At 44.2% G+C, this 25,507-nt stretch overlaps 1 protein-coding gene across 1 annotated transcript in view; it reads left to right on the top strand.

Annotated features, from left to right (window-relative positions):
* The window catches only part of LOC126424707 (uncharacterized), a 54,101-nt gene that overhangs the window by 25,190 nt on the left and 3,404 nt on the right, over window positions 1-25,507 (top strand). The window contains exon 3 of the mRNA XM_050087430.1: window positions 5,788-5,841. Within this exon, the coding sequence (XP_049943387.1) occupies window positions 5,788-5,841 (54 nt within the window). The remainder of the gene's footprint in view (window positions 1-5,787; window positions 5,842-25,507) is intronic.

Below are 25,507 nucleotides of genomic sequence, written 5' to 3'. Positions count from 1 at the left end.
CAAGAGTAGTAAGTCATCAGTTGAAACATTACAGAAAGCTCTAAAGTAAAGACTAATGTGTGGCAAAATAGGGTACAAAGTTTTGCTAGAAAACAATTACCTTTCTCTTCAGACAGAACCCTCGGGTGAACACTACAGAATGTGAAGTTTAGATGTGGTGTACTGAGAGAACACATTAGTTCACTCAAGATCAAACTGCATCTCATGTTATCAGAAGTAAGACATGCAGTTCTTATGATAATGAGTTTAGTTTGTCTCCACAATTGGAGTAACAACTGAACATTGGCTGCATCATTTGTAATGTTACTATACCACCTGCAAAATTGTTCTGAAAATTTAGCCCCATGCATTAGTTTTTACACTGGGTAGTTTTACAAGTAGGTAGCAAAACAAGAGTTTCCAATTATACTTGGCCTTCTTTTCAAAGTTCATATGTCATGAACACAATTGTTGCAATTGTTATTGAATGGGAGGAATTTGGTATGAAAATTCATCATGTGGTATCTGATATGTGTGGGCAAAATTAAGCTCTATGGCTAGAGTTCAGAACTACAGTTGGTAGGTTTATTAATTTCAAAAACTCTGGGTAACATTCTCATGGTAAGAGGAAGCTAATTTTGCTAGCTGATCCAATACATTTTAAAATATTCGAGAAACCACTTGGTCAGTGGGCAATCTATCTTCCTTCCGCAAAATGTTATTGGAAAATCATGGTTTCCATTTAATGAGGTACATATTGGTCATATGAAGCAGCTATTTGAGACAGATAGTGGTTTACACTTGAAACCAGAACCACAACAGCATGAGAGCTGTTTGATGCAAAACTAGTGTGGCAGAATGACAGATGGTTTGGTTACTTCTGATAAACATTCAGACTGTTCCTGCCATTGAGTATGCTGTCAAGACAGGGAAAGTTCTGAGGAATGCTTTGACCACAGTATGGTTCTTAAAGGATGTTCGTAACTTGTTTTGTCTCGTGACATCCAGAGCTCCAACTATGCCACTTGGTGGCTGTAAAACAACAAAGGTAAGCAGTCAGGTAGATACACAGATAAAAAGTGCCTATTTACGCTTTTTGTACAAGTTTGTGTGTTGTCCTTTACCACCACCTTCGTTCCTTGCTTGTTTTGCTTTCCTTTTATAATTTTGCTCTCCAAAAGTATTTGTTATTTCCAGTACATCTCATAATACTCTAGGTACAGAAATAATATAAATTATTTCATTACAAACTAACTTTGTTAACAAGTATATTCTTTCGTAAATTGAGAAGAAACAATTGAGTCAAAATCTGCGGAATTTTAGCGTGTCGGTATGAGCACAGGCTTTAAAAAGTAAGAGAAATTTTCGGTAATCAGTGCTCATCTTTGGACAGTGTAATGTGTGTTTATGTCAGATCATGATCGAGCAGTTCAAAATGGAAAAACATAATTGACATTTTATCAAAAGGCAGGGGAAATAGTTCACGAAGTATACTAGGAGGTCTTCCTGCTTTGATTATTTAGATGTAACAAGGCTACAGTTAACGGTTTTTCGTATTACAATTATGCATAATGCAGTTGTCCCACATTACACTGTTGCCCCAAAAATTCTTTGTCAAAAATATGGTACATTAATATTACGTCATTGTATATGGTAATAAACGTTGATTGTACCTTGATAATAAATGACACTCTGAATACTGTGTTCTAAAAAAGAAAGGCATTACAGATCAAAATGTTGCCAGTTTAAAGTCATGGTGGTTGTGCTGACGTATGGTTGTTACCGCTAAATTCCTGAAAATTGTCACAAAAACTTCAGAAATCGGATGTTTGTCTGCATCTTTAAATTTTCCTTGCAGCAACGATAATTTGCAACATAATATTGGTTACCCTTTATATTTGTGAGGATTTGAATGATTTGTAGTACCCTACAGATACTTGCAGCAATACAAATTATTTGAGCTTGCTGAAGTTCTAGTAAGGAGAGAACTACAAAACCCATCCCTGCCACTGTGAATGAAGTTCATCATGACGAAAACTAGGAAGAAAAATGTCACATTATGCTACTATTTTTTGTTGCTGGAAATCCAAATGTTTGGTTCAAACCTGGTGCTCTACCATATCAATACATTCAGCAACTGGGTTGCATTATAAGGCAGCAGCAGCGTAGTGTGCTGGAGCTGGTAACGACCATTGATAGCTGGGTATTATGTAACATTCGTATTAAAGCAAACGTTTTGTTACGAAATTTTTGCTTTACGGGCTTAATTAATTAATTGGGCAGACAAGGGTACACACAATAATATGCCAGCCAATGAGCAGGATCAGCATTAATTATTTGCTTCACGACCAGTTGTTGCCAACACAGCACAGTTCGCCACCACTGCCTTAAGAACAATTGTACCTGACAGTTAAGATGGCTTTTTTATTTTTTTTTTAAAAAAGCCAAATACATTGTTGCAACCGATGGGTACATAGCACGTGGGGACCCAGCGTGGCTGCACTGAAAAGCAGACCATACCACCCTAGTCAGAACCTAAGGGTGATAGGGTTGGCGACATGGAAGCAAAGTTTAGTCACTGATTTCAGCCAAGGTGAAGCGTGCAGTTTTATTCTGTCTTGTTCTCTGCAACTGTGAAGAGTGACCGCGGGAACATGGGTGAGTTAATACATCTTGGTGAGCTGAAGAATTAGCAGTAAGAAAAAAAAAAAGAGGGCAATTGGCTAACATAGGAAAATAGTGTACTCATAGTGTTTTACTGTGAATTGGTTGTTGTACGCTTTCGGGTACACAAATGCTGTGTTTTGTTCACCATCCATGGTGATTTTAAGTAATTCTGTGTCAATTTTTTTTTCTTCCATAGCAAACTAGCATTCATTTGTTAGCTACTAGAAGTATAAATTATGTTAGCGTCAACTGAGTTAGAAACAGTGAATAAATCTAAATAGGCACTGATGCATCATTCGATGTTTGAGTTGTAAAACCTATGTCACATGGATTTCATAACTATGCTTCAATTGGTATTGTAATAATATTGTATTGTTATTTATTGAGCATCCATTTTATCATATATAATGATATAGGAGTTGACATGTTACATTATTTGAGTTTGTAATTATACAGTAAATTAATAACATAGGCCTACAGAGGTAAATCCTAAATAGATTACCGGGTGATGAAAAAGTCAGTATAAATTTGAAAGCTGAATAAATCACGGAATAATGTAGAGAGGTACAAATGGGCACACATGCTTGGAATGACATGGGGTTTTATTAAAACAACAAAAAAAAAAAAAAAAAAATACAAAAGTTCTAAAAATGTCTGACAAATGGCGCTTCATCTGATCAGAATAGCAATTATTAGCATAACAAAGTCAGACAGAGCAAAGATGATGTTCTTTACAGGAAATGCTCAATATGTCCATCATACGACAACAACAAAAACAACAACAACAAAAACAACAACAACAACGGGAATAATGTTGTGAACAGCACTGTAAAGCATGTCCGGAGTTATGGTGAGGCATTGGCGTCGGATGTTGTCTTTCAGCATCCCTAGAAATGTCTATCGATCACAATACACTTGCGACTTCAGGTAACCCCAAAGCCAACAATTGCACGGACTGAGGTCTCGGGACCTGTGAGGCCAAGCATGACAAAAGTGATGGCTGAGCACACGATCATCACCAAACGACGTGATCATCACCAAGCGACGTGTGGAAGAGATCTTTCACATGTCTAGCAATATGGGCTTGAGCGCAATCCTGCATAAACATCATACATTCCAGCAGGTGCTTATCAGCCAGGGTGGGGACGATGCGATTCTGTAACATATCAGTGTACCTCTCACCCATCATGGTAGCAGTTGCAAAATGAGAATCATGTATTTCCTCGAAGAAAAAAGGCCCGATAACGGTAGATGTGGTAAATCCAACCCATACCGTGACTTTCTCGATGTGGTAAATCCAACACATACTGTGACTTTCTCGTTGTGCAACTGAGTTTCCATGACTGTGCCCCTCGCCATATTAGAACTATAACACCGAGTCCATAAGTAACTGTGCAAGCGTATTTACAAACAAATGCACAGTTACCTAAAGAAAGAAACCAACTTTCAGTGCATGCAATGTCAAAATAATAAGTTTAATACTGGTATGTTTAAGTTTCAATAAAAATGTGAAAGTTTACTCGCCTTTGCAAAAATGACGAAAACAGCGCTGCCAACAATGTGACTGCTGGTACAACACTGAAGGTTTGATAAATGAAGCATGCTTTGTTGCTACTTCATACAGTATTGCCAGTGGTACCATCTACCGGTTTGTTTTCAAGCTAAAGTGAGTTGGAAAACTTGCCCCTATGGAAAATGTGCCCCGGTCTCCCCTATTTCAGTAGTTTCCTCCGAGAGGTAGACAACACCATACATTGCCTGTGCTTAGCTTAATTCTTCAGTTTGATGTGATACTGTTCTGTTATGTCACTGTCTCAGTTGTGATGTCTCTTTCTAATGTATTTCAATTTTAATTTTCAGTATATGGACATCTGTACTAAATCCTGAGTCACCAGACGTCTTACGGTATTGTTTGTTCATGTTCAAAAGCCTCGAAAAAATTATTCAGTTGCATTGGTACTTATGTACCTGCGTGTGCGTGCGTACACAGGCGTTCGTGGGTGTGTACCTACCTTCTGATAACAATCTTTGTTTTTTCTTTTAGTTCGGGAACTGTGCTGGTGATGCAGTCAAAATTGAATCCGGAGGCGCCAGAATTTCAGAGGTATGGAATGGGCGTGGGAAGTGGATTGGTGATAAATCATTAAGCACTGGTGCCAGCTGACAATTTTAGTGAAAGCACTTACCTAGGATGGGACTAGAAACTGAATGTCAATGTATATAACCTATCCATATTTGATAGCTGGTTCCTGTGTGCATTAAAATACAATTACAAACATAATACATCCCTAAATTTATTTTCATCCATTGGATGCTTCGCTCAGTCCTCTTTCATTACTAGTGTGATGCTCAGGTGGTTTATTCTGGGAAACTGATAAATTATCCAGAATTTTTCAATTTGAACTTCGATAGAATGTTTTCATGGATTATTGGTAGATAATATTTTGGAACTGATGGGGCATACTGACAGTCCTTTGAATCTTTCATTTAGTGCACTCCACATCCTCAAATTTGAGACAATTTTATTTCACAGACTTCATCAGATAGGTTGACCTTCCAAAGAGACTGGTATAGGATATTGATGTTCATGAAGTCATAAAATACATACTCCACCCCATCTGGATTGCTGCTTGGTTTTGGAATGCAGCTTGTTCTTGCAATATAATGGTGGGTTTTTGTATGCTGTTTACGCCTGTTTACACTGAGTAAACATCTGTACGTATGTGTCCAAAATGTGCATAAAGCTCAGCCAAATATGAGTTTATGTGCAGCAAATGTGACTTTGGCTTTTCAAGCATTTTGTTTCTGCTTACTGTATTAAAGAAAATGGTTGTGTTCCAACTAAGACAATGTATGAACCATTTCATAATGGGTTTAATGCATTTGTAATAGCTTAGCTTCATTAACTGGCTATGAACATGAGTACATTCTAGGTTCAGCCTTTATAACCATATTATAAATTTAATATGGCTCTTGTATTTGCTTCCAAAAACATTCCTGTGTACACAAACTTGAATGCTGAAAAGTGCAGCAGTAGCTCTTGTCAGTATTTGTGGCCATTGTGTAGTATAATAGTTCAGTGAATGAAGTAATGTACAGTGCCAGGAAAGAGATTTGTAAATGGTAAAATTTCTGTTACAGGCTTGGTCCTGACGTCTGAAGGAAATGGACCTCCTAAAATCAGTGCTGCAACAGGTAAGTTATGTGCACACATAATGGGTGTATCGATGAGTACTTCACAACTTTGAAAATGCAATGATTTATTCATTTAACTTGGGCATGGATTTGGTGTCATTTTATAGGGAAATGATTTACCTTACACTTCCATAGGCCCAATGTGACTGTTTGGTTACACAGCACACAGTCCATCTGAAGCAGAGGTCTTGGCAATGTGACCACAGCGTGTCACATATGACTTGTTCAGTTGCGGGGTATTCTAACTCGGAAATACAGTAGAGATGTTGAGGAATGTTTATGGGTTTTTCACTGGTGCAAATTCTACTTTTCATTAATTTAACCACTTGCATGAGAAGTTGACTATGCAGTAAAGATAGCCTTTCCATTGTATGTTTCATCCAAATTGTTACACTACCACACGAGATCCTATAATCAATCAAGGGCTGCAAAGGGCGCTCTTTCTTGTTACGAAATTACATGTTCATTTGATAAATTATTTCTGCTTCCTGCAAATACCTATTAGTAATTTTAATTTTTCTTGTAGTTCAACTGTGATGGTGCAGCAGTCAACATTACATCTAGATGAACCTGAATTATGAAGGTATGGAATAGGCATGTCCAGTGGACCAGCATCACTGATAACTCTTGATGCACAAGTCTCAGTTGAAAATTTGTGTGTAAAAGTACTTAGTTTGGATGTGTTCCAAAGTAGAATGTGAAGCTATGTAATCATTTTACATATAGACAGTTGACTGGCTGCTGTGTTTCTATAAAACTAGCATACACAGAAAGCTTCCCAGTTATGAAATTGGTATAGTAAATGAATATAATTCATATATCTCCTCCTCCTCCACCCTTTCCCCTCGGTCCCCACGTGAGCTTTCTGAGCTTTACGATGCTGCAAAGTTTTTCTGTTGATTACAAATCTGGGGGGATTTCTGTTGTGACACTTCTGGCATGGCTGCTGTGACAACACAGGGAGTATGCGCGCGCGTTTGTTTTTTCTTTCAGTTCGGCAACTGTGATGGTGCTGGAATCGACATTGAATCCAGAGGTACCAGAATTTGAAAGGTATGGAATGGTCATGTTTAATGAAATTGGCGATAAATCATTTTGCCGTTTTGCCAGCTGACAATGAGTAAATGAACTTATGATGTGAGTGGAAATTGAATTTCACATTTTTGATAGGCTGTTTCCGTGAAACACAAAATACATCAAAAAATGTGTCCCCAAATTTATTTACTCACTTTGGAGGCTTTTCTCAGTCCTTTTTCCTTACTGGTGTGACACTTAGGGGGGTTGTTCCGGGAAACCAAGATAAAATGTCCAGAATTTTTTAGGGTGCACTTTGATAGAATGCTTTCATGGATTATTGAGAGATAATACTTTCAAATTGATGGGACATATCGACAGTCCTTTGGATCGTGCCTTTAGTGCTCTCGGCACCCTCAAATTTGACAAATATTTATTTCATAGGTTTCATCAGATAGATTGGCCTTCCAAGGAGACTGCACTCAGATATTGATGTTCGTGACATCACCCATCCAGCCCCCTCCCTGTTCCCATTCCAGCACTTCACAGCCGTCATTTCACTGCCACACCTAGTCTTAATTTTTTTTTTTTTTTATTTCTCTCCTTTCTCCTACTTACCCCCTCCCCCACTCCACACCTCTCCTACCCTCCGTCTAAACTGCAAAGGCCTTGATGTCGGAAAGCTATGATTATGTCAATTTTTTATTGTGCCTATCGCGACTCAGCATCTGCACTAAATGGTGAGTAGCAACTTCCCTTCTCTCGTATTGTTACATTCCATCCTGGATTTTCCATTGTTTCATTTCATGTTAGTTCATTAACAGTGTAGTTAGTGCAGTTTGGCTGAATGTCAACAATGTTGTACAGAGCGAAGCAATTGTTACAGAACGTCATTTTGAATGCAGCGTGTCAGGGACTGCTAGGGTTGACATCCTGTCCGCTGTAACAGCGACGGCGTGTCGGGGTGGCGCCCGCGCGTCCGCAAACTGCGCCGAACCAGTCAGCAATGTCGGCGTGTTGCAGTTGTTTCCTGTGACCAGCTGGCTGGCAGCACGGCACCCATCTCTGCTTCTCCGCATGGCTCCCATTAAAACGTCTAAAAACAAATATTCCACAATGGTGTACTGGCTTTAAGGGTACAGGTTATTAGCTGTGGAAGAAGATGCAACTTGGTTAAAAGCATTTATTGTTCAGTAAGCCGTCTTTTTGCTGGTCTGAGAATGTTTTGGCATGGTAACTGGTTTCTTGTGGCTTCACAACTGAATTGCACTGTGACTGTTACTTAGGGTATGTCACACGCACGTTGTACTACACACTTACATTTGTTCTTATGGTCGATGCACTGCCAGAGCATCTCTCAACACGCGAAAATGTTACACATCACACACACTAAATGTTTCCATCGAGTGAAGTTTGTTTTAATTGACTCCGAACAAATCACTATCTACCATTTTTATACACAGTCAATTTAGTGTTCAATGAGCACTGCACTATGACTGTCACTCAACAGTTGACTTATCCTGATGTATATATTGGTGCAGATCCAACTGTCATTTTCTGTCCCTGCTACACAGAATAGTCTGTCCTCCCCTAGATTGTTTATGCACACAGTTTATTTTTAATGCATATCAACTGTTCCTTGCATAATCACTCATCTATATTGAGTCCATTGTGTTTACCACATTCATTACACACTTAGTATTGTTGCTAGGCATATATGGCTTTTTTGTGTAATTATTTAAAGGATTTGTGATTTTTGCTACATAGTTTTCTTTTCCTTTTTCGGTGTAGCTTGCCAGGTTATCACCCATCTAGCAAACAGGATTTTACTATGTGCATGACAGCTGGACTTGGGCATATTGCTCAAAAAATACTTCATTCAGTATTAGAATTTTTTTTAAATGATCTGTCCTACGGGACTCCAGTGTAGTTTCTGCGTAGACCGACTTGATTCGTGTACTGCATAATTAATATTCAAGGACCTGCACCAAGTACACGGGCTTCAATTGAAGCATCATTACATACAAAGTATAGGTTACACGAAACGGGTTTGTCTTTGATTGAATATTGCTCCAGTGTCGTTCTCAGATCACTATTGGCAATAACATTACTCCACATGATTATTTTGTACTACAGTCATTGTTGTCCAGTAGAGACTCTCTCAGGGTTCCTTAATTCTCACACAATTACACCTATTACATTACTATATGAAATCTCATCATCATTAATTGTACATACTACCCACAAATGAAAAATGATCCCAGAAATTATTCATTACTTTGTCAAAAAAATTGTTCATTCCTTGGTGAGCAAATAGTATTTCATGGACACTAATTCTCTGTTAACAAAATCTTCTATTTGCATGTTATTGCCCAGTTTATTAAGTCTACTTTCATGCTGTGTTTACCTATTAAATGTCTTTCTTTCTCAAAATTTTAAATACACACAAATTCTTTCTTAAAACTAACATACTTATACTCTAAAACACAATTGAAATCTCCTTACTGCTACTATTTACATCTGACAGGTCATTGCATAAATAATTTCGCATCTTTATGTGGATACAATCCTTTTATTTTCCCCGTCTGGGTGTGTGCTAAAGAACAGCTACATTCGTGCGGCACCTTTACATTGTATTTCTCTTTGTTGGTTACACCTCAGTCGTACTTTTTTCTCGTAGCAGCACAACTGGTTAAGTTGTCTCATACCTCTTTTATCTTTTTCTCTCTTGTTTCTGCCCTGGCTAGTAGTCTCAGGAAAGGCATGAGCGATTTATTCTTTGTCATATAAACCCCTTTCAATATCTCTACTGGTGGGTATCCTGTACTTGATTTGGGTGCTAAATCATGTATTTTTACAAGTTTAGGTACCCACTCAGGCCATTTTGTATGTTGGTTTGCAATGTAAATTCTAAGGAACTTATTCAATTCTCTGAATGTTCTTTCGACTAAACTTAGTTCTGGATGAAACCGGGATACCAGAATAGACTATACCTTGATCCTGTAGATAATTTTTCCAAGTGTGACCCGTGAAATAAGTGGCATTGTCAGTTATGGCTTCAGGTTTCCCCACTTGAGGCAAGTATTGTTGATTGATCCGTTTGACTATGCTTTTGGCAGTAGCTGATTTTATACAATAAATTGTCAAGTATGTGGAAAAAAATATCATACACTGCCAGTATATATTTCGCACCGCCTCTGGCTGTGGGATAGGGACCTGCTATGTCCAACGATACTAACTGAAGCGGCTGGAGTGGAACGATGGGATGGAGTTCAAATTTTATGGTCCTATTATAGTGTTTTGCTTTCTGGCATATAGCCCAAGTCCTAACTGTTACTTGAATTTGGTGTTTCATTCAGGGGTATAAGCAGTATCTCGCAATGAGTTCTGTGCACTTCCCAATCCCTGCATGGCCCCATGCTAAGTTCATGTGCCATATTACGACTGACTGGTTAGGTATGCATACTGCGCAGCAGTCTTTTGTGCTAAGTTTATGGTACAAAAGGTTTTCCACAATTTTAAAACCTTGATGATCTTTATTGTTGGCACCTTTTTCAATATTACTAATGATTTTTGCCCACATTGGAACTGATCTCTCTAGTTCAGGAAAATTTTTACACACACACATATATATATATATATATATATATATATATATATATATATATATATATATATATATATATATATATATATATATATATATATATATATATATATATATATATATATATATATATAGAAAATCGCTCTTGTACGCATTGTCTCATACTAAAAGCACTTTATACTCGGCGGATTGTTTTGGCATTTCTGCTAACTCCTGTAATCCCGCCGGCAGTCGCAATAAAGCATCCGCTACTGTTATCTTGGCCTTTTATATACATAATCTTTATTCAGTATTCTTTTAAGGTAACAGACTCCAGTAGGTAACAGTTAAGAGGGTCGCATCCCGTACTGATAATCAAAGGAATCAGTAAAGGAGGAGGCATAGGATGGGTGCACACACATGGCAAACTGCACGCATACTTGCTGCGGAAAAGGTCACGGCAGTAGGAAAGTGGTAGTTCAGCAGCTGGGCTAGTGTAAAAGGCACCCGTGGCCAAATTGATGCCACAATGGTGGATAGTCTTGAGACGGTGGAAGAGGGAGGGGCATGCAGACACATAAACAAAGCACCCATAGTCTAGTTTCAAATGGACAAGGGACCAGAACAAATGGAGGGTGGTTCGATCAACACCCCAGGATTGATTGATTGAAAGATGTTTTTTTGTTTGGTTTTAGGGCGCAGAACTGCTATGGTCATTAGCGCCCGGTCCGTGACCAGGAAACAATAAAAACCGAAAATGGAAACTAGCAGAAACGGGAACGAAACTCAAAAATTGGAGAAACTAAAGGCAGAAGGAAGGCTTAAAAATCCACTACAGGAAGGGGTTGGTGGTCCCCAAAAAAAGCTTCACATGACTGACGTCATTTCACTGGCACTAATAAACTTGAGAAAGCGGTCGGCTGAGCGCGTGTCATCTGCTAAAATCTACGATAGATCAGGCGATAGCTGTAGACGGGAGTGAAACGGATTAAAATAGGGGCACTCAATTAAAAGGTGTCTTACCGTCCACAGCTGAGAGCAGTGGGGACAAAGTGGGGGAGGATCGCCGCTTAAAAGATGTCGATGGCTAAAAAGACAGTGCCCTATCCGGAGTCTAGTTAAAATTACCTCCTCCCAACGACGCGTTCGGGAGTACGAGGTCCAAGCACAAGGAAGAGCTTTCACGTCCCCAAATTTATTATGAGGAAGTGTTGACCAATGCGCGTGCCATAAATGAACAACACGACGACATAAAACGCTCCGTGGATCGGCGAAAGGAATCGATTGAATAGCTGGCCGAAGAAGAGAGACTGCAGCCTTGGCTGCAATATCGGCCGCCTCATTTCCACAGATACCAACGTGTCCCGGGAGCCAGAGGAACGCCACCGAGACGCGCCCAGGTGGAGCAAGTGCAGACAGTCCTGAATCCGGTGGACCAGAGGGTGCACAGAATAAAGAGCTTGGAGACTGAGGAGAGAGCTGAGAGAATCTGAGCAGATAACGTACTGTATTCGCTGATGGCGGCGGATGTAGTGGACAGCCTGGAGAACAGCGTAAAGCTCCGCAGTATAAACTGAACACTGGTCGGGAAGCCGAAAGTGATTTGGGGTGTCGCCAACAATATAGGCACTCCCTACACCTAACGATGTTTTCGAGCCGTCGGTGTAAATAAATGTGGCGTCTGTCATTTGTGCACACAGAGCAGCAAATGCCCGACGATAAACAAGTGTAGGGGTACCATCCTTGGGAAATCGACAAAGGTCACGGAGCAGGCAGATCCGGGGACGGAGCCAAGGCGGTGCTGTACCCCAAGTTGTCAAGAAGGTTTTAAGAAAGCGAAAGGAAAGATAATGGAGCAGTTGACGGAAGCGGACTCCCGGGGGTAGTAGGGAGGAGGAGCGGCCTGCATACCCTACATCAAATGAGGCGTCGAAAAAAAGGTCATGGGCTGGATTAGCAGGCATGGAAGACAGATGGCTAGCATAACGACTCAGAAGGACTGCTCGCCGATTGGACAGCGGAGGTTCAGCAGTCTCAGCATAAAGGCTTTCCACAGGGCTGGTGTAAAAAGCTCCAGACACTAAATGTAATCCACGGTGGTGGATAGAGTCAAGACGCCGAAGAATAGACGGCCGAGCAGAGGAGTAGACTATGCTTCCATAGGCCAATTTCGAGCGCACTAAGGCGCGATAGAGGCGGAGAAGGACCACTCGGTCCGCTCCCCAGGAGGTACCATTCAGGACACAGAGGGTGGTAAGGGATCGCAGACAGCGTGCCGAAAGATAGGAAACATGGTAGGACCAGCACGGTTTTCTGTCAAACATAAGACCCAAGAATTTAGCGACGTCTGAAAACGAAAGGTTGACAAAACCTAGATGTAAGGAGGGCGAAAGAAACTCCTTACATCGCCAAAAATTAACACAAACGGTCTTACTGGGAGAAAAACGGAAGCCGGTTTCGATGCTCCCAGAGTAGAGGTGATCGAGACATCCTTGAAGACGTCATTGAAGAAGGCTGGTCCGTTGAGAGCTGTAGTAGATCGCAAAATCGTCCACAAAGAGGGAGCCCGAGACATCAGGAAGGAGACAATCCATAATTGGATTGATGGCAATGGCAAACAGTACAACACTCAGCACAGAGCCCTGGGGTACCCCGTTTTCTTGGGAGAAAGTACGGGAGAGAGTAGTGTGCACCCGCACCCTAAATGTGCGCTCTGCCATAAACTCGCGAAGAAAAAGGGGCAGCCGACCTCGAAAGCCCCAAGAGAACAGTGTGCGGAGGATGCCTGTCGAACAGGTATCGTATGCTCTCTCCAGATCAAAAAATATTGCTACCGTTTGGCGTTTCCGGAGAAAATTGTTCATGATATAAGTGGAGAGAGCAACAAGATGGTCAACTGCAGAATGATGCTTTCAGAATCCGCATTGGGCAGGTGTTAAAAGACTGCGGAATTCCAGCCACCACGCTAAACGGTAATTCACCATACGCTCCAAAACCTTACAGACACTACTCGTGAGAGAAATGGGGCGATAGCTAGAGGGGAGATGTTTGTCCTTTACAAGTTTTGGAACAGGAACGACGATAGCTCCCCGCCATCGACTGGGAAAAGTACTGTCGGTCCAAATTCGATTATAAAGGCGAAGGAGGTAATGCAGTCTATGGGTTGATAAATGCAGCAACATTTGGACGTGGATACCATCCGGTCCTGGGGCGGAGGAGCGAGAAGAAGAGTGCATGTTGGAGTTCCCGCATGGAGAAAACGGTATTATAGCTTTCACGATTTTGAGAGGAGAAAGCAAGAGGTCGCACTTCCGCTGCACGTTTCTTCGGGAGAAACGCTGGCGGGTAATTGGAAGAGCTCGAAATCTCAGCAAAGTGCTGACCCAACGAGTTGGAAATTGCGACGGGGTCCACGAATGTATCATGCGCGACAGTGAGCCCAGAGACCGGGGAGAAACTAGGCACGCCTGAGAACCGTCGAAGCCGACTCCAAACTTCCGAGGAGGGAGTGAAGGTGTTAAATGAGCTAATAAAGAATTTCCAGCTTGCCTTCTTGCTATCGCGGATGACACGACAGCATCGCGCACGGAACTGCTTATAGCGGATACAGTTGGCCAAAGTAGGATGGTGGTGGAAAACGCGGAGAGCACGTCGCTGCTCACGTATTGCATCATGGCAAACCTCGTTCCACCAAGGAACTGGGGGGCGCCGGGGCAATTCGGAGGTGCGTGGTATTGAATGTTCCGCAGCTGTAAGAATAACGTCGGTAATATGGGTGACCTCATCGTCGACGCTGGGAAAGTGACGGTCATCGAATGTCGCTAGAGACAAAAAAAGTGTCCAATCAGCTTGGGCAAACTTCCAGCGTCGCGGGCGCATGTATGGCAGTTGAGGCTGCAGTCTAAGGACACATGGAAAGTGGTCACTCGAGTGTGTATCATCAAGAGCGAACCATTCGAAGCGCCGAGCTAGCGGAACAGTACCAACCGCAAGGTCCAAATGAGATAAATTTGTCGTGGTGGCAGATAAAAATGTAGGGACCCCAGTGTTGAGGCAAACTAGATCCGCTTGGTGGAAGACGTCTAGCAATAATGAGCCATGTGGACAAGGATGTGGAGATCCCCAAAGCAGGTGGTGGGCATTTAAGTCCCCAATCAGCAAATATGAGGGTGGAAGCTGACCAAGAAGATGAAGGAGATCAGCTCGTGCCATTGGTGTGGACAATGGAATGTATACAGTACAAAGAGAGAACGTGTATCCGGAAAGGGAAAGACGGACGACGACAACTTGGAAGGAAGTGTTTAAATGGATTGGGTAATAATGGAGAGTTTCATGGAGAAGAATCATGAGTCCTCCATGTGCTGGAGTGCCTTCAACAGAGGGGAGATCATATTGGACGGACTGAAAATGAGGGAGAACAAAGCGGTCATGGGGACGCAGCTTTGTTTCCTGAAGACAGAAGATGACCGGCGAGTAGGATCGTAAGTGGATCAATTATCCCGATTGGCTCGAATACCGCGGATATTCCAGTGGGTAATGGACATAGGGTGAACAGAAAATGGAGGAATGTGACCAAGGGTGCTGTCAACTCAACGACTGCTCAGAGCTTGCGACCGACAGCATGGAATGGCATTCAGCCGAAGGCAGAAGATCGTGATCCATAGGTTGGTCAGGAGCAGCTCCTGCCACCAGCGATCGGCCGGTTGACCGGCCACCAGCAGTGCGCCTCGGCGACACAGAAGACGGCCGAGGGCTATTTCCGCCAGGTGGTGCTGTAGATGGGACACGCCTTGGCGGAGAAGGAGTGGAACTGGGTTTCTTTGTAGCCTTCTTGGAAGTATGATGTTTAGATGAAGGAGGAACCATTGGTTGTGAAGTTGCGGTACGTAAAAACTCTTCACGAGTATGCTCTTTTTCGAAGTCTTGGTGTCTGACTTTTGGGCTCGAGATTTAGCAGAACCCGACGAAGGGTGAGCCATAGAGTGAGCAGGTGAAAGTGGTGAGGTTGAACGGGCGATCTTTGTGCTGGCCGATCTGATGACCGTGGCACTAAAGGTGAGGTCGCAAGTCTGCGTGGCCGCCTCCTTTGTTGGCCGAGGAGAAGCAAGGACAGTGCTGTATTTTCCTTTCTGAGGCATGGTGGGCTGTCGACTGGCGAATAATTTTCGAGCAGCAAAGGTCGACACCTTTTCCTTCACTCTTATTTCCTGGATGAGCTTTTCGTCCTTAAAAACGGGGCAATCTCGAGAGGAAGCAGCGTGGTCACCCATACACAACCACCATCATGGACATCCTTGCCACACTTAACACATTTGGCCAGATTGGAACAGGACTGGCTGGTGTGATTGAACCGCTGACATCGATAGCAACACGTAGGGTTTGGGACGTAAGGGCGAATGGAAATTATCTCATAGCCTGCTTTGATTTTCGATGGGAGTTGAACTTTGTCAAATGTCAAGAAGACATGATGTTCGTGTCAACCCTTTTCATAACTATGTACAGCCGTTACGCCCTAGTCAGACAGGTAGTGGTGAATTTCTTCGTCAGACAATCCATCAAGGGAGCGTGTATAAACGACTCCACGCGAGGAATTTAAAATGCAGTGCGCTTCAACCCGGACAGGGAAGGTGTGGAGCAGTGAAGTACGCAGCAACTTTTGTGCCTGGAGGGCACTGACTGTTTCTAACAACAAGGTGCCATTCCGTAATCTGGAACAAGACTTTACAGGACCTGCAATTGCGTCGACACCTTTCTGAATAATGAAAGGGTTGACCGTGGAGAAGTCGTGACCTTCGTCAGACCGAGAAACAACAAGGAACTGTGGCAACGATGGAAGAATTGTCTGTGGCTGAGACTCGGTGAACTTAAACTTGTGAGCGGACATGGTGGAAGGTGAGGAAACCATTGCGGAAGAATCCCCCATGATTACCGGCATCTCCGATGGCGCGCTCCTCCCTTTTGGGAGCCCTCTCTGAGGGCACTCCCGCCTTAGGTGATTGTTCACACCTCAGATCACACCTCCCGACAAACGGACGGAGGGACCAATCGGCACATTCGGAAGGTATCAGCTCGGGTAATCACCCTTCCCTGGGCCTGGCAGTTAACAGGGGGTGCGTACGTGTCCTACCTGTCTACCCGGGGTGGGGAATTACGCGTTACCCCGTCACTGGCTACACATAGAAATGCATGGGTCGGCCTTCAGACACACACAGGAAGGAGAAAAGAGAAAGGGAAAGGAAAGAAGAGAGGTCTCAAACGCCGCAGCGAAGAAAAGGGCAAAGAGAAGAGGCAAGGAAAAGAGAAGGACAGAAGAAGAACGAAGACTTGCAAGTGGAGAAAGCAAAGAATTTGTTACTGTTTCGAGCGTCCGTCTCCGGACGTAGGCACAAACCATACTCCCAGAGGGGGAGAAAGGGAAGGAAAGAGCCAGAGGTGAGAGGGGGGGCGAAGATGGGGGATGGGAAAGGATGCGGAAAGGGAATGTATGCAGCCGGAAAGGCAGGAAGGCCACATTAGGTCGGGGTCCCGTGCTCGCTACGCACGTATCCACAAAAGAGTTGTGGACCCCCTGGGGGAACTTTATTGAAAGAGTATGGGACCAAACAGCGAGGTCATCAGTCCCGCGATTCTAAGTGGGTTACATAAGAAAGAGGGTCTGCTAAAAGTGAACAGAATCAGTCAGAGGAGTCAAATTAAAAAAGAATGAACATTAAACACACACAGTAAAAGCATAAAAGGTGAGGCCAAATCTAAAAACTGGAAAAAAGGTTGGAAGGGGGGGGGGGGGGGGGAGGGTCAGTCATGGGGTCACAGACCGTAAAACTGCAAAAAGTGTCCCAACCAACCCAACCCCCCCTCCCCACCTCCTGCTCCAAGACTAAAGGAGAACCTTATATCTGGAAATAAAAACCACTTTCACAGAGGAAACCGAGGAGCAGGTCAACCATCCATGGATTGTCTGCTAATATTAAATTTAAGGAAGCAGGAAGACAATACTTAGCACAAAGGGTCATAAGAAGGGGACATGCCACCAATATGTGAGATATCGTCAGTCTGACACCACAACCACATGGTGGGGGTGAGTCATTACATAGCAGGAAACAATGGGTGAGCCGTGTATGGCCAATACGTAAAAGGCATAAAATAGTGGATTCCTTCCGAGAGGGGTGGAAAGAAGTGCCCCAAACTGCAGTAGACTCCTTGATTGTGCGGAGTTTATTACTATGAGCAGTAGCACTCCAGATGGCATTCCACTGTTGAGCAAAGAGAGATTTGACGTAGATCTGCATATCCACAGCTGGAATCGTGAAAGGAAAAGAGGGTTAAGTATCTGCTTTTCTAGACAAATGGTCAGCCAATTCATTCTGTGGACTTGGCTTGGGAACCAGAGAATGACGACTGAACAGGTGACACACTGAAGGGCTAAGAGGAGGTCATGGATGGCAGAGACCAAGGGGTGATGAGAGTAGCATTGTTCAATAGCCTGCAGGCTGCTCATGGAGTCAGAACAAATTAAAACACTACGGAAGGAGGCCTGAGAGACAAAAAGGGAGGGCCCTGTGAATGGCTAGAAGCTCTGCTGTAAATACACTACATGATCCTGGCAACAAGTGGTGCTCGAAGCCGGTGGGGGGCGTGAAAGCATATCCCACCTTATGAGTAGTCTTAGAACCATCTGTGTAAAAGATAGTGGCAATGTGGAACTCTGCCCTGCCCTGCCCTGCCCTGCCCGAACACCAGAGAGATTAAAAACCTTAAAACTGAGAATAAAAACCACTTTCCCGGAGGAAACCGAGAACCAGGTCGACCATCCAGGAATCGTCAGCCAACATGAAAGGTAAAGTGTGGGGGGAGTCTGTACTTGGCACATACAACTAAAAGAAGGGGGCATTCAACTAAAATGCGAGCTACTGACTGGAAGGCTCCAGAACCACAAAGTGGGGGTGGCTCATCACGCAAAAGAAAACCATGGGTCAGCCTGGTATGGCCAATGCGGAGACGACACTGTGGTCGAGTCCTTTCGGGAGAGGCGAAAGGAACACCACGGGCCTGGTGTCATCTAAATCACACAGAGTTTATTAGGCAGGGTAGTAGCCTCTCAAGAGTTGGCCCATGATTGTGCGAAGTGGGATTTGATGTGAAGAGGTAAATCTGCTGCAGGAGGCGTTACAGAAAATGGGGGATAAGTGACTGCTCCCCCAGCCAAACAATCAGTGAGCTAGTTAACCGGGATACCCAAATGGCCAGGGACCCAAAGGAAGTCAACGGAACAAGCAGCACGGTGAATATCAGCGAGATGGTCATGGATGGCGGAGACAAAAGGATGGCACGAAAAACACCGGTCAATAGCCAGAAGGCCACTCATTGAGTCCGTACATAACAAAAAGGCGGTTGTGTTGGGACTGTTTAATAAAGGTAAGTGCCTGGGAAATTGCCATCAATTCCACAGTAAACACCCCACATGTAAGTGGAAACAGATCATTTTCGGTTCCAACAGAGGACGTGAAGGCATATCCCACATGATCAGCAGATTTAGAGCCATCAGTGTAAAAAACAACAGCATCCCGAATCTAGCATAAAATTCGGCGGAAAAAGGAACGGAACACAATCGGGGGGAGGGGGGGGATGGAATCTTTCGGACCTCAGTGGAGATCCATCCAAATTCGAGATCTTGGAACAGGATAGAATAGGAAGGATGAGTGGGAGAGGAACAGACAGCGAGTGCATAAGACACCAGAAGCTGGGACCGTCCAACAGAAAAGGGCGGGGGGGATATTCCAGCTTCAACCAGGAGACTATCAACAGGGCTAGTATGGAAGGCACCGGTGGCAAAACGGATACCACGATGGTGGACTGGATCCAGCATGTGCAATGTGGAAGGAGCAGCCAAACCATAAACTTGACAACTATAGTCCAAGTGAGACAGAACTAGAGCACGATAAAGACGGAGAGAGAGGGAGCAGTCCGCACCCCAAGAGGAGTGGGCAAGGAAACGAAGGACATTGAGTTTACAGAAACATCCTACCTTCAGAAGCCTGATATGGGGCAGCCAAGTGAGCTTGTTGTCGAAAAGAAGACCCAGGAAACCAAACTGTGGGACCACAGGCAATCGTCATACATTTTATTACGGTGACAGAAGTGGACCACCCACGATTTTAAAGGACAGAATTTAAACCCATGCAAGAGGATCCATGCAGAGGCACACCATATAGCTCCCTGGAGCTGCCGCTCTGCAGAGGCCATCGAAGAGGAACTAACCCTAATGCAGAAATCATCCACATACAGTGCAGGGGTGATCAAAAAGGACCAACAGAGGCCACAAGTCCATTGATAGCAATGAGGAAAAGGACACTCAAGACAGAACCCTGTAGGATGCCTGTCTCCTGGGTCCATGGAGAACTAAAAATAATAGCAACCCGAACCCTGAATGACCGATGGAACAGGAACTGGCAGATAAATATCTGGAGTGGGCCCCAAAGACCCCACTGATGAACGGTAAGTAGGATGTGATGGCGCCAGGCCATGTCAAAGGCCTTGCGTAGGTCAAAAAAATACTGCAACCAAATGGCGGCACTGGGAAAAAGCCTGCCAAACTGCAGATTCCAAGCTAAGTAAATGATCGATTCGAGACCATCCCTCTCGGAAGCCACACTGGTAAGGGGACAATAGATCCCGAGATTTGAGGACCCAATTGAGCCGACTGGCTACCATCTGTTCAAGTAACTTACAAACAACATTGGTCAGACTATAGCCGATAGCTGTCAACAAAAATGTGGTTCTTACCAGGCTTAAAGACAGTAACCACGATGCTATCCCTCTCCACTGAGAAGGGAAGTCACCCTGGAGCCAGATACGATTAAACACCCGGAGAAGATGTTGCCGTTGTGGACCACTGAGATGTTGAAGCAGTTGGTTATGAATGGTGTCTGGAGTCTGGGCCAGGGGCCGTATCATGAGAAGAAAGTGCGGAAAGAAATTCCCATTCAGTAAAAGGTTCATTGTAGGATTGTGACTCACAAGGGGTAAAACATAAGGTGGAAGGTTCGGCCTGCTGTTTATGGAGAAGGAAAGCAGCCGGATAGGAGGCTGATGCTGATGTCATTGCAAAATGTGTCGCAAGATGTTCTGCGAGAATCAACGGGTCCGTACAAAGGCTATCTGGGAACTGAAAGCCAGGAAGGGTGGACTGTCGATGGCAACCTTGGAGAGAGCGAAGTGTAGCCCAACATATCCACTTGCTCTGTTTGATTAAATAATGGGCTTTAGCGTGAAGGCACTGAAAGGTATTAAGGCTGGCAATGGATGGGTGCCTCTTAAGGTGTTGCAAAGCTCAACGGCGATCACGAATGGCAATGGCTGTACTCCACCACGGGACTTGTCGGCGACCAAATGGTCCAGATGAGTGCAGTGCAGCAAGGCTAGCAGCATGAACAATCGCATCAGACACGTCACGGAGGACGTCATCAATACAGCCCAACAAAGAGGGAGAAAACACGACCTGTGCAGTGTAGAGAGACCAGTCAATGCGTTGGAAAGACCAACGAGGTAACCTGCCCATCGGGGAGCAGTAAGGGAGAGAGAGAATCAACGGGAAATGGTCACTATCACAAAGGTCGTCATGTGGCGACCAGTGTAATGAAGGGAGGAGTGAGGGAGAAGAAAGAAAGATCAATGGCAGAAAAGGTACCATGACCAGCACTGAAACGAGTAGGGGAGCCATCATTAAGAAGGCACAAGTCGTGGTCTGTAATAAACTTATCTAAGAGAAGACCTCGTCTAGATGGAAATGCACTGCCCCACAAGGGATGATGGGCATTAAAATCCCCGAGAAGGAGGAAGGGAGGAGTAAGTTGCTGAAGAAGGGCAGTTAAGGAAGCAGGTGTAAGAGTCCTGTCAGGAGGGAGATAAAGATTGCAAACTGTGACCTCAGAGTCCAGGTGGACCCTAACAGCAACCACTTCCAATGTAGTTTGAAGAGGAATCCACATGCTAGCAATGTCTGTACGGACCAAAGTAAAAACGCCACCAGAAGCCCGCAGGGGTCCGACCCGATTTCGACACAAAACACAGAACCCACAGAGGGTCGGTGAGTGATCATCAGTAAAGTAAGACTCCTGTAGAACCACACAAGCGGCAGAGTAAGATGAAATAAGGGATTTCAATTCTAGAAGGTGACTGTAGTATCCATTACAATTCCATTGGATAACCACAGAACGATGATTTAAATGGGGGTTGAACAGGCTAAAGCCAGTCATACCGTCGGGTCACCACCCGTCACCGACAAGGAGGGGGGTCACATCCATGAATGACAGGTCAGAATCTGGTGGTGAAGCTGGGGATGGGACCTCTGGTGGCACCAGAGGCTCTGTCCCAGGACTTATGTTTCTTCTTCTTCTTCTTCTTCTTCTTCTTTCCTGGTTGAGATCAAAGAGGGCTGTGTGTCATAAGGAGCCAGCAGCAGCAAGATCGGGAACAGAAAGATCGGGCGACATGGGGGCCCAACAGACCGCAGTTCTCACGGTCATCACGTGGCAGCAGACCTTTGGCCTGGAAGGTGCCGGGAAGGGGCATCCCGGGAGGGGTGCCCTTGACCAGCAGACGCCCAAGGAGTGGGACACTTCCGCGGCCGGGAAGGGGGAGCAGAGCCCAGAGAAGGTGAGGGAGCCGCAGGGGAGGGGGGGAAGACAGGGGTCTGGGATTGGGGTAAGGAAGGGGGAGGAAGGGGTGAAGATGTACCTAGAGCATAACTAGATGTCATGGACACAGGGTGAAGACATGTATACTTCTTATGAGCCTCTTTTCCTTCTTATATACTGGGCAATCTAGTGAACGTGGAGAATGATTGCCATGACAATTAACACATACAGGAGGGGGAACACGGGGACTCTCCTCATGAAGTGGACGTCCACAGTCACCACAGAGAGTGGCCTGCGAACAGCTGGATGACATGTGTCCAAAATGCAAACACTTAAAACACCTCATAGGAAGTGGGATCTACGGCTTCACATCACATCGATAAACCATAATCTTTACTTTCACAGGGAGGGTATCCCCTTCAAAGGCCAGGATAAAGGCACCAGTATCAACACGATTGTCCTTAGGACCCTTCTGAACACGCCGAACAAAGAGAACACCCTGCCGTCCGAGATTGTCCCGAAGTTCCTGATTAGTTTGAAGGATGAGGTATCTGTGAAAAATCACACCTTGTACCATATTTAGAGACTGGTGGGGGCTAATGGACACAGCAATTGTGCCAAGATGGGTACAGGCACAAAGGGCCATGGACTGGGCAGCTGAAGCAGTTTTGATCAGCAACAAACCCGACCGCATCTTGCTCAGGGAGTCCGCTTTGCCAAACTTGTGGGAAAGGTTTCAACCCTACCCAACAGGGCTGACCCTCTTCCCAGGGGGTAGCCATGGAAGGGAAGGCCAAAGGTGCAAGAGAAGCAGCACTTGAAGAAACAGTTCCACGCAAAGAGACGGCCGCAGCAGAACGGCCAGAGTTCTGGACCCGTATGCGTTTCATTTGCATAGCGTCCGCCCTGGTATCACCCACTCCGATCAGGGGCTCTCCTCACAGGTGCCACCCAGCCACAGCAAGGGCCGTCTGGCACGGCGGCCATTGCCGGGAGTTGCAATGCTCCATGATGACGAGCAACCACTCCAAGGCTTGCATGAGGTGGTCACAGCTCAGGTATCAGAAGTGTGATCCCTGTGTGTTCAGGGGGCTCAACCACAAGGGTACATAGCAACTCCACCACACGGGGTGGCTACGGTGCTGGCTATGCACCCTAGCATCAGACAATGACGTGAAAGAAAAGGTGGAATGTGCTAGAAGGGCACACGGAGACGCTAGTAAGGTGCTCTTCCCCAAATGGCTCACACCACGGAGGAGAAATTTAGTGATGGAGGTCAAGTCCCAGAGGGGGACCAGGGAGTGCCAAAAGAAGGTGATTACGCAACAAAGCCAAATTGTAAAACCAACAAAACCAGGAAGATAGCGGGGGGCCAACATAAGCAAGGACACCAAGAGAGGGAGAGGAGAGAGTGAGGGTGAAGGAGCAAGGGGGGGAAGGGGAAGGAAATGCAGCCCTGGAAAGAAGGAAGGCAGCAATAGCTCGGGGCCCCATGCTCGCCATGCACGTATCCACAAAAGAGTTGTGGACCCCCTGGGGGGTGCTGAAGGGCATGGAAATACAGTTAAAAAGTTAGGTAATGAAAATCAGCAGGGAAACTGAAGGTTTATGGTTGTAATGGAAAACTTATTGAAGTACATGCTTTCAAATATCTACAAAGCAAGCAAACCAGGATAGGAAACCACATAGAAAAAATTTCAGACAGTGCAGAAAAATAGTCATAATTTTGTTTATTGTGTATCAGGCAAATAACTAGAATGAAAATCATAGTATGCAAATATTGTCTACCAATTTTGATCTGTGAATCAGAATGCTGCTTCAGGACAAATAAAGATCTGAGTCAAATACAAGTGACACATGCACTTTTTATGAGGGATTCTAGCTAAGATGAGTTGGGACAAAATAAGAAGTCTAAGAATGGAACTTCAGATCAATCTCAAAGAAAACTGAGTTAAATGGGCTGAAATGGTTTGGTCATCTTAAAAGAATGGCAAAACAAATGCTACCATGAGCAGCTCTGGAATGGACAAAATGTGGATGAAGACCAATTGCAGGAGCATAAACAAGACAGAGCAGGTGAGGGATGAATAAGAGAGGACTACAATGAGCGTAAATGCTGAAGAATATACTCTTGAACAAGATAATATGCTTTGGAAATGAGTGGCACATGCACAAAAAATTCAGGAAGAACAAGACAGCTAACATGCATTTTACCTGCAATTCTCATGTGCAACAGCACAACTAGGACCCCTAAAAATTTTTGGTTAACTATGAGAGTAAAATTATTACCAGCAGAAATACACAGCTATAAATGCTGTAAGAAATACAGTACAAACCACACAATGTTTTCAAAATAGCCTTTAGTTACTCTCACCAAACATTCCATCCAAACACTAATCACATTCAGTCCAGTTACAGGAACAGATTATTCAACAGTTCACCCAATACTACTTCGACACACTAACAGCAATCAGCAACAGAACACAGGCAATGTCTGAGCTAAGATGATCAGCTACTGCACAATGATGAGCAAAAATATGGATGCATATAAGGTAGGTTCACCATTTCACAGCACACCACAAACACCCTTGCAACATGGGACAAGACTGTACCTGCATTTTCCATACATATCACAAGTGTTCCAGTCTGAGCTGACAGGCAGACAGAAATGGGATGTCCTCATGGCAGTGCAGTTTGGATGTATTGCACTGTGGTGCAAAACCTGAAACAAAAACCTCTGTCACCTCACAAGAGCTCCAAGCTAACTTAAGAGGTAACAGTTACTACAGCATGAAGCACAAATTGGATATTCTAATATTTATACCTGGCAAGTAAACTACATAATTAACATTAACAACATGCTTTAAGTGGGTATCCATACATTTTTAAGTGTCATTGCAGATTCTTTTTACATCACCTCCAATGAGAGTGAGCTTTCCAATTTGGTCCAGTGAGCAGATCTTATCTATTCTTTGAACTTGCCATTCTGTATCACTGCATTGGAACTTTTTCTGGTAAAAGTTCTTGAATGTGAGAACAGAGTTCTTTGCCCTAAAGTACTTTCAGGATGGCCAGGTCAATTTCCCCACTGGTGGATGCTGCAATATACATGTGGGAGTGATAAGTCTACAGTCGACAGGACACAAACATTCTCCTTGCGAGTGAGGTTCTTTTGAGGAGACAGTCAGTGTTCGTTTCCCGCATTAACATATGTATGTATTGCATTTGTGCGGTACAATGAAAGTGATTATTCCCAGTATAAAATCCACACAAGGGTTTCCCTTTATATAGTGAAATTACCCCGTAACTAAGTAGTGTGACAGTAGACAAGTTTCTTTAGCTATTTTCCGCACAGTCTCTTATTGACAGGTCATCTGCACACAACCTCTTCCGCGACATCGACGGCATCATCCAGAATATCAAAAAGAAG

This window comes from Schistocerca serialis, chromosome 10 (assembly GCF_023864345.2).
Source record: "Schistocerca serialis cubense isolate TAMUIC-IGC-003099 chromosome 10, iqSchSeri2.2, whole genome shotgun sequence".
NCBI lineage: Eukaryota > Metazoa > Arthropoda > Insecta > Orthoptera > Acrididae > Schistocerca > Schistocerca serialis.
This window is presented reverse-complemented; position numbering and strand designations above follow the sequence as displayed.